The 9,934-nt window shown below is 46.7% G+C and overlaps 1 protein-coding gene across 1 annotated transcript in view; it reads right to left on the bottom strand.

Moving 5' to 3' along the window:
• Positions 1-42: 42 nt before the first annotated feature.
• LOC109873598 (dynamin-1) overlaps positions 43-9,934 on the bottom strand; it is a 110,851-nt gene continuing 100,959 nt past the window's right edge. The window contains 6 exon segments of the mRNA XM_031808885.1: positions 43-855; positions 6,813-7,010; positions 7,337-7,578; positions 7,878-8,054; positions 8,723-8,737; positions 9,119-9,230. Of these exon segments, the coding sequence (XP_031664745.1) occupies positions 837-855; positions 6,813-7,010; positions 7,337-7,578; positions 7,878-8,054; positions 8,723-8,737; positions 9,119-9,230 (763 nt within the window). The 3' untranslated portion in view covers positions 43-836.

Genomic DNA, 9,934 nt, shown 5'->3' with positions numbered 1-9,934 from the left:
TTGAGTGTGAGATTCCTCGACAAAAGACTCAGACCATTTTGGTAACAGTACGCTGACTTTTAATGTCTTGACAAAGCAGTCCTGTTGGACAGACACATTCCACCGACAGCAGTAAGATAAGATACAGGACAAAGTCGTCACAGCAGGACAGAATACAAATATTTACTCTGCCCCCCCCCCATTTCCTCTCCGGACAGAGACCGAGAGACAAGCGACAAATTATTCTACATACTACTAATCAAACACCCTGCCAATACTCAACATCCATAGCCAAGGATTTCATATAACATTATTCACTTGTTTGTTTCTTTATTTTTGTCATGTTTCATTGTACACCACACTCAGTCACTTATTTGTAATAATTTAATATTCAGTATTCATACAATGTCAACTAACGTCTACACAATTGGAACACAGTTTCAGACGATGCACCACACAGGATACATTACACAAGTAAGATATGTCCATGATAAAATGTATTCTTAATTCATTTTATAATAGCTTTATTTATTGGCTGTTGCTAAGACTCAATGGTGTTGAGAAGAGGGGTAGGTTTGTATGAGGTGAGTACGATATGGATACTGAAACAGGGGTTTGTGGGTAGGTTAATGAGCCCATGTACTATTATTACCAACGGGGTCAAAAATACAACAAACTACAGAGTCCACTGGTGGAAAGGGGGGTCAACTCACATCTCTCAAACAGCAATGGAACGCATGAGTGACATGGGAGCGGGAGAGGTGCACTGTATAGGTAGGTGTGTGTGTGTGTGTATATAGGTTTCTGTATATAGACCATCACTGATTGGGATGTTGGTGGTTTTAAACCTGATGTCTTCACTCACCCCCTTGACCACTGAGAGAGGGAAGAAAGGAAAAAGGAAAGAACAGAAAATGAAAAAAGTTGATAAGCCATGCCAAAATCAGTGTCCCCGCCCCAACACTAATTACACAGTTCCAATGATATTCAACACACGTTCTCCTGTTACGGTCACTGCTCTTTGTAAACACAGGGTCAAAAAAAATCTCATCTTGGACTGGCAACACTTATAAATGGTCTTCCTGAAAACAACTTCAATGTTTGAGCTTTCCTTGTGAGGAAAGGAGAAAGGATGCCATGTGACAGTGTTGCGACGAACCGTTAGGGCCTTGTCTGTCTCCTTGCCTCCTCTCAGGCTGAGCATCTATTCTGAGTCTGGTGTGATTGGTGGACAGCTCTCATTAAGCCGTCCAATAAGAACATATTGCACTTTCTATTTAGATCCCGCCTCGCTAAGGTACTGAGTTTCACTAGTGGGGAAGTGGTTCATTGACAAGTGGGAGAGGAGGAGAAGAGACAGACGGGTGACTCTGCTCAACGTTGGGCCACAGGTTTTAGCAGGAGACCCTCTAGTTCACAACCCCCCCAGCACTCGTGGCAGGAGTACAGAGACTGAAGCACAGAGAAGGCAAATGTGCCTTAGGGAGCTGGTCGAGGAGGATTTTAAACCGATCTACACCAGATCCACAGGAGGCTGCTGAGGGGAGGACGGCTCATAGTGAACAACGGAGCGAATGGAATGGCATCAAACCCATGGAAACCATGTCCTTGCCCGTCCTCCCCAATTAAGGTGCCACCAACCTCCTGTGACCAGTTCACAGTCTGAACACCTGAACAATCGTTGTATCATTGCAGACACAGCAATACATCATCATCATGGTTATCACATCACATAAGAATGGGCCTTCACAGTGACGCAAGGCCTGGTGGCTACTGAAGGTAGGACATGGACACAGATGCAGAACGTTCCACATGTTCTCCTCACCCTCAGTCCTACTGAAGAGGAGGAAGAGATATTTTGTTTTTCTATCCATGAACAGGAATGGTATGGCCACTCCGAGAGGGCGGGGTTCGCGTTGATTTATTTCCTCTCTCTTGCTCCCCCCTCCACCCTTACTTTGAGGGAGACTGTTGTGAAGAGCTGCTGACATCTCTGATTGGTGTGTGAAGGATAGTGTGGATTCACATGTAGGGGCTGAGTGGTGGAAAGGGGGGAGTGTTAGAGAAGAGATGGGTGTCAGGGGGTCCCAAGGGGCAAAAAAGGGGGCTTCTAGGAGTCAAAAGGAGGCAAGGGGCTCTCGGGTGAGAGGGCCCACCCTTGCTTGGACCGCTATTCAATAAAAAGAGTCAAGTAGAAACAGATAGGAAAGAGGACATAATGAAGCCAGATTAAGTGAAGGATGAACAAGTGAATGAAACATAACGAGAGAAAATGTCCCCAAACTCAGAGGCGAGGAAACACTGTCGTGATGTTAGATATAATAGGACACATGAATCAGTGTATCATAAATAATACATAGAAATCACAGAGATAGATACCACATTGTGACACATGAGTCAGTACCATTAAGGTATATATTTTCTCTTTGGGTGTTTTTCCGACTAAAAGGGCCCTTGCCCATTTATGTCAGGTTTTTCCGAGCCTGTGACTTTAGGGACCAGTATGGATCATGATGATCATAGCAGAAGACAACAAAAAGAAAGCTGTTGTTCAGATGCAGTTATCCCTTCTGATCCACTCCACTTTCCTAGACAGATGGATAATGCATCTACTCCCGAGAGAGATTCAACACACAGAATAACATGTCAACCAGAACAAAAAAAGATCATTATCAATATCCCAAATTATCAGAGAAAAAAATATCATTCAGATATGAGAGGAAGAAAGAAAGTCAGCAACCAGAAATAGCCATCTGAAGGGGAGGGTGAGAAAGAAAAATATTTCAGCATAGCGTTCCTTAACCCTCTCGTCCATATTTGCTGAATCCACCCACGCATACACTGCCCTGTCCGTTTAAGTGTGTGACTACTTACACATGTAAATGTGTGTGTCTGAGTGTGTTCGAAGTCTTATCTACAATGGTCCTTAATATACAGTGGAGGGTGAATGCATTTCTCTGTATTCGGGGTTTACAATGTGTCTGTCTGTCTGTGGGTTTGTGCGTGTGTGACGTGACTGTGTCATCTAGTAGAGAAGGGAGAGGAGAAAGAAGGGTCAGGTCTAGGTAAGGAAGGTTGCTCTGCAGTCCTTGGTCTCTCTGCCGTGGGGTAGGTGGTGAGTCGGAGGGGAAGGGGGCTCAGTAGTCTAGTGGGTTGGTGAGGGCGGGGGTCTTCGGCTGCCAAGAGGACCATGGATACACACATAGATGGACAGACAGAAACACAGGGACAGAGGGACACAGATATAAGTGAAGACAGGGATGAGTTAGGATTGTCACTCTGGCTGGGTGTCTCCCCCTTACGCACAAGCGGTATAACTCAACGCCACTCTTAACATACTACTACGCTCGCGCACACACACACACACACACACACACACATTTGTATGGGACAATGTGGGAGAATACAGCTAACACACTAAAACACATAATTCCTGCAGATTTCATGAATCTTGGAATATACTGCATACAGTATATAGACTCAACAAAAATATAAATGCAACATGTAAAGTGTTGGTCCCATGTTCCATGAACTGAAATAAAAGATCCCAGAAATGTTCCATATGTACAAAAAGCTTTTCTCTCAAATGTTGTGCATACATTTGTTTACTTCTCTGTTAGTGAGCATTTCTCCTTGCCAAGATAATCCATCCACCTGACAGGTGTGGCAAATCAAGAATCTGATTAAACAGCATGATCATTACACAGGTGCACCTTGTGCTGGGGACAACAAAAGGCCACTCGAAAATGTGCAGTTTTGTCACACAACACAATGCCAGAGATGTCTCACGTTTTGAGGGAACGTGCAACTGGCATGCTGACTGCAGAAATGTCCACCGGAGCTGTTGCCAGAGAATTAAATATACATTTCTATAACATAAGCCGCCTCCAACCGCAGACCACGTGTAACCATGCCAGCCCAGGACCTCCACATCCGGCTTCTTCACCTGTGGTATGGTCCAGCCACCCGGACAACTGATGAAACTGTGGTTTTGCACAACCGTAGAATTTCTGCACTAACTGTGAGAAGCCGTCTTAGGGAAGCTCATCTCCGTACTCGTTCCTCACCAGGGTCTTGACCTGATTGCAGTTCGGCGTCGTAAACGACTTCAGTGAACAAATGCTCACCTTCGATGGCCACTGGCACGCTGGAGAAGTGTGCTCTTCATGGATGAGTCCCAGTTTTAACTGTACTGCAGATGGAATACAGTGTGTAAGGTGTTGTGTACGCAAACGGTTTGCTGATGTCAACATTGTGCCCCATGCTGGTAGTGGAGTTAAGCGAACACAATTTGATTTTATAGATGGCAATTTGAATGAACATAGGTGCTGTGACGAGATCCTGAGGCTCATTGTTGTGCCATTCATCCACCGCCATCACCCAATGTTTCAGTATGATCATGCACAGCCTCATGTTGCAAGGATCTGTACACAATTCCTGGAAGCTGAAAATGTCCCAGTTCTTCCATGACCTGCATACTCACAAGACATGTCACCCATTGAGCATGTTTGGGATGCCCTGGATCAACGTGTAAGACAGTAAAATCTTTGAAATTGTTGCACTTTGCGTTTATATTTTTGTTCAGTGTACATAGTGTCCATTGGTGACAGGCAGTTGTTTTGGTGCCCAGAAGAGGGCAGTATAGCTCCACTATATTATCATCCATAATTATTCTCCTCTCTCAACCCAATCAGCATGCAAAACGTGAGCAACAGAGGGTGGCATTTCACCCCTCGAGCTGTGTGATAGCTGCTACAAAGGGTACATAACACGTGTATAATCTCCATAGTAGTTCTGCCATGATCATCAAGTCTATGCTATCTTTACTTCACTATCATAAGAGGGGCTAGTTAGCATAAATGCTAAAAAAGTAGATTTCAACTATAGGAGGCAGGGTAAATGATGACCGCCAGAATAGCTAGTTGGATAGACGTTAGACTAGACATAACATACCCTTTACAAATCATTATTACCACCCACAGTATAGCCTTTCTCTGACAGCATCCCTAAGCTCTATTGAATACTATGTTGACATTTAGACAGGATAAATATAGCACAGCAATGTGTCACGCCACCAAACAATCAGAGACAGGACTGGGGACGGGGTGAGATGTCATGAGCCCACACTGACACAAACCCATGGCCTTTGACTTCTGACCCCTAACGAGCAGCTCCGGTCAGGTGTGTGCGTGCACGTGTGTGTATATGCATGTGTATGTGTGAGTGTGTGTGTGTCTGAGTGTGTGTATGCATGTGCGTATCTAGAGGTATCCTCTGACTTTTTTCATCGACACAAACCTCTCCCAAACTAGAAAAAGAAACTTGACTTCAGCAGACAATAACAAAACCAACAAGGCTCACACAGTGACACAAACGATCTGTGTGTGTGCTTGTCCATGCAATGTTATTAAAAGAGGCATTAGGGAGTGCTAGGGAGAGCGTTAGGGAGAGCGTGATGGGCATGCAGTGAGGTGACGGTATCTAAGAGAAAGCAGCATGAGGAAGAGGAGGATGAAGATGATGACAGTGATTAGTACCAAACGTACCAGAAGCGTTAGTCCTCATTGGTCACTGATAGTGATTCTGAAAGAGGAACCATAGTCAACGGTGGGATAGAGGTGTGGTGAAGGAGATGGACAGGAAGAGGAATGCAAACAAACACATACAGGTTACAGTGCAGGAGAGACCCACGTCACATGACAAGGCTCTGCTCTCCCCATTGGACCAATCAGATTTGGAGCATTATTTGAAAGTTATCTGGGGTGATTGGTTTTAACACGGCTGCTTTAGAGCCCTTGTTTGAGGGTTATTTAGACGTTTGAAGGTGTGTGTGAGCAAGAGCAGTGTCAGGCAATGTGTGTGTCTCCCGAAGTAAGGCAAGCTGCTGCCCTGACCGTGAGTTCACATCAGATCAGTACAGTGTCCATTAGCTCACAACCACAGGCAAGCACAAGGCAAACGTTAGCAGTGCGGAGGCAGTTTAACAGAGAACGAAAATGTAAAACGCTCGCTCTCATTCTCGCTCTCATCCTGCCCTCTCTTTCTCTCTCTGTTTATTTCCTACATGGAGATAGGATAGATAAGAGACACCATTCCTAAACTATAAAGACCAAGGTTGGGAGAGGGGGATATAGGATAGTTCTCTAGTACAAAACTATATTCTAGCAAAGGACTCAACCACAGAGGAGGCCACTAGACTACTAGTGAGGGGCTACTGGTGAGGGCTAGGGGAATGATGAGAACATGTGGCCTTAAGTCAAGGCACAGCTGTACCACTAATAGTAAATGCAATTAAAGCCGTTAGTTCCTGGGAGGTTCTAGTAGTGTGTAGGAAATGTAAGTCAGTAGCGCCTGAAACCTTCTTGGCAGTTAGCAATGTAAATCAGTACAACAACCTAAGTCAAAGATATGTGAGGTGTGTGTGTGGCGATGTTTTACTACAGGAGCTGGGCTTCTGGAAGGGTCCATCTATGACATGTCTCTCATCCATCCTACCTCTGCCTCCCATCTGTTCTCTAGCTTTCAGCACCCTCTGAACCTCTGTCTATCTGGCTCTGTCCTCTATCACACCAAGATCTCTCCCCTCTCATTTACCTCCATCCATCCTCCTGGCGTCTTCACATCCCCCTTAGCAACAGAGAGCATTGACACTTCAGCTTAGATGTGATTTCATCATCATCACCATCATCATCACCACTCTCATAGTATATCACTTACGCAACCTCATTGGCTTGTCTGTCTCCCTGTAGGACCTAGTGTAGTGTCACACGTTGTGTCACACGCTTGGGGACTTTTTGCGTTGAGATGTAACGTTTGGGTTTGGTTTCACTCACCTGGGCACACCGGGGGGTGCGCGGTTAGGCCGGGAGGGGACTGATGGGGGGGGACCACCGAAAGGGTCCGGGGAGGCCCCTGGGCGAGAGGGGACAGGGGGGCCAGGAGGGAGGCCAGGGGCTGAGCCACGGGAGACAGGGCGACCAGGGGGACCTGGGGGAGCCCTTCTGTTCGGAGTGGGACTGCTGGCTGGGGACCTGAGGGGGGAGGGGGAGAGAGAGAGAGGCTGAGTGCTTCGACAGGCAGTTCTCTTTCACACCAGCAGGGGAGGCCACAGCATCAGTCTTACTCCCCTCATCCTTTACTCCCCACTCTCTTCTATTCCCTTATTACCCCTCTCCTTCCATCCATACATTTTACTCAGAGCTGTTGTCCTCCTTCCATCCATACCTTTTACTCAGAGCTGTTGTCCTCCTTCCATCCCCTCCTTCCTCTTCCTTCCCACATCCATCCATACCATCACCCATATAATTGTCCCTCATTCCCATCCTCTCGTTTCCTCCCTCTCTACCTCCATTCGTACCTGCCCCCAGAGTTGTTTCCCCCCGGCCTCAGCCAGGAGTCGTCTACAGGCGGCGGCATGGCGGTGGTGACAGTGGTAGTGCTGATGTCTCCGATGATGTTTAGGGCCTCCCTCAGGGCATGGTACATGCGGAGCATCTCGTCGCGGTGATGGGCCTGCTCCTGGGACTCCTCCATCAGGCTGTTCTGGTCCCCAGAGTGGTACAGGTTGGCCAGCAGCTCCGCGTTGATGAACTCCTTGGTCTGTGTGGAGGAAGGGGAAGAGAGAGGGAGGGTAAAGGTGAGGAATGGGGGGAGTTGGAGATGTACGTTTTTCTTTACAACAATAACCTAGGAAAAAGTGGCTGTGGAGATGAGAGGTTTTTCTTCCTCCCTTGCACTTAATTGACCCATTCTTGTCACTGATTGGTTAAAGATTTCACAGGCCAGCTGGTTTCCAAAGTCTAAACCAACCAGACACAGATTCAAAGACAAGGATGAGAATCCGCTGGCCCTACAGAAGATTACGACACCACAAGCGAAAGCGACCAATGGGGACTCACGTTGTTGATCATGAGGTACATGATGGTCTTGGGCATGAGGTCCCTGATGGTCTTGTTGACAATGGCCATGTAGGAGTCCACCAGGTTGCGGATGGTCTCCACCTGCCTCTCCAGCTGGGGGTCTATGGAGTGCATGAAGTTATCTGAGCCGTTCTCTCCATCTCCACTTTCACTCTGCTGGAGGACAAGGCCAGGGAGGGGGGTTGGAGGATGAGAAGAGGGGGAGAGAGGACAGGTAGAGGGAAGGAGAGAGAGGCAAAAGGAGAGGGGTGGGGAGAGGGAGAAGGAGAAAGAGACAAATATGTGAATGAGAGATGAGAAAGAGAACAATGGAGACAAGTGATCGCTCTAATCACACAACGTATTGAAATAATCCTTAATATCACACATCATTAATTACATCTACTATATAGTCCTGAACTGGCGCTAAAGAGAAACAACCTCAAACTGAGCCAACACACACACACTACTGGTGCTAGCTCACCATGCGGCTGCTTTCAGCCGAGAGCCATTGGAGACAACGTGTCTCCTTCTGAACCACTTTCTCTTGGCTCACGCCCCAATGATAATACCTTCATTTGCTTAGCCTATTCCAATCAGATGGTTGTATAATACAGCTATGGCAAAACCCTGATGGGAGCGACATTTGAACTTCCTGGTTTGGTGCGAATGATGAATGACTGGGCCGTTGATTAGAAACAGCACCAATGAGGCGAGACAAAAAAGGAGACTGTGCCTGTCAAAATCTTTAGGGCCAATCAGAGATCAGTATCAAATTAAATTGCCAACGCTAGCTTGAGCATAGGTGGAGAGTTGGAATAGACATCACGACACAATGCACATACCTTGCCCTCCTTTTCCTATAGGGTCCAACAGCAATGAAGGACATATTGAGGAAAAGAATGACGGAGGGAGAGAAAGAGAGAGAGGGAAAGAGAGAGAGGGAAAGAGAGAGAGGGAAAGAGAGAGAGGGAAAGAGAGAGAAAGAGAGAGAGGGAAAGGGAGAGAGGGAAAGGGAGAGAGGGAAAGAGAGAGAGGGAAAGAGAGAGAGGGAAAGAGAAAGAGAGAAAGAGAGAGAGGGAAAGAAAGAGAGGGAAAGAGAGATGGTGTTAGATGTTAGATGACTGGCGCCACTAGTACTGTGAGAGCAAACCACCATCACAATCAGCAAAACTGTATGTTTTGGACCGGCAGAGTTACTGACGAAAATGTACAGGTTTGTGTGTGTGTGTGTGTGGTACCGTGACGCGTTCAGGATACACTCCGGCTCTAAGGAAGGAGGCCTTCCACCCATCTATGTCGTCCTGAGTCTCGCAGGCCAACTCCAGCTGACGGTAGTCCTTATACACATTCCTGTGGACACAAAAGGTAAAGTCTGAGTGTGTGTGTGTGTGTGTGTGTGTGTGTGTGTGTGTGTGTGTGTGTGTGTGTGTGTGTGTGTGTGTGTGTGTGTGTGTGTGTGTGTGTGAATAGGGTGTTAGACCCATTCATAGGGTGTTAGGCCCATTCATAGGGTGTTAGACCCATTCATAGGGTGTTAGGCCCATTCATAGGGTGTTAGACCCATTCATAGGGTGTTAGGCACATTCATAGGGTGTTAGACCCATTCATAGGGTGTTAAACCCATTCATAGGGTGTTAAACCCATTCATAGGGTGTTAGGCCCATTCATAGGGTGTTAGACCCATTCATAGGGTGTTAGACCCATTCATAGGGTGTTAGACCCATTCATAGGGTGTTAGACACATTCATAGGGTGTTAGGCCCATTCATAGGGTGTTAGACCCATTCATAGGGTGTTAGGCCCATTCATAGGGTGTTAGACCCATTCATAGGGTGTTAGGCACATTCATAGGGTGTTAGACCCATTCATAGGGTGTTAAACCCATTCATAGGGTGTTAAACCCATTCATAGGGTGTTAGGCCCATTCATAGGGTGTTAGACCCATTCATAGGGTGTTAGACCCATTCATAGGGTGTTAGACCCATTCATAGGGTGTTAGACACATTCATAGGGTGTTAGGCCCATTCATAGGGTGTTAGGCACATTCATAGGGTG

This window comes from Oncorhynchus kisutch, linkage group LG29 (genome assembly GCF_002021735.2).
Source record: "Oncorhynchus kisutch isolate 150728-3 linkage group LG29, Okis_V2, whole genome shotgun sequence".
In the NCBI taxonomy this organism is placed as follows: Eukaryota; Metazoa; Chordata; class Actinopteri; order Salmoniformes; family Salmonidae; genus Oncorhynchus; species Oncorhynchus kisutch.
This window is presented reverse-complemented; position numbering and strand designations above follow the sequence as displayed.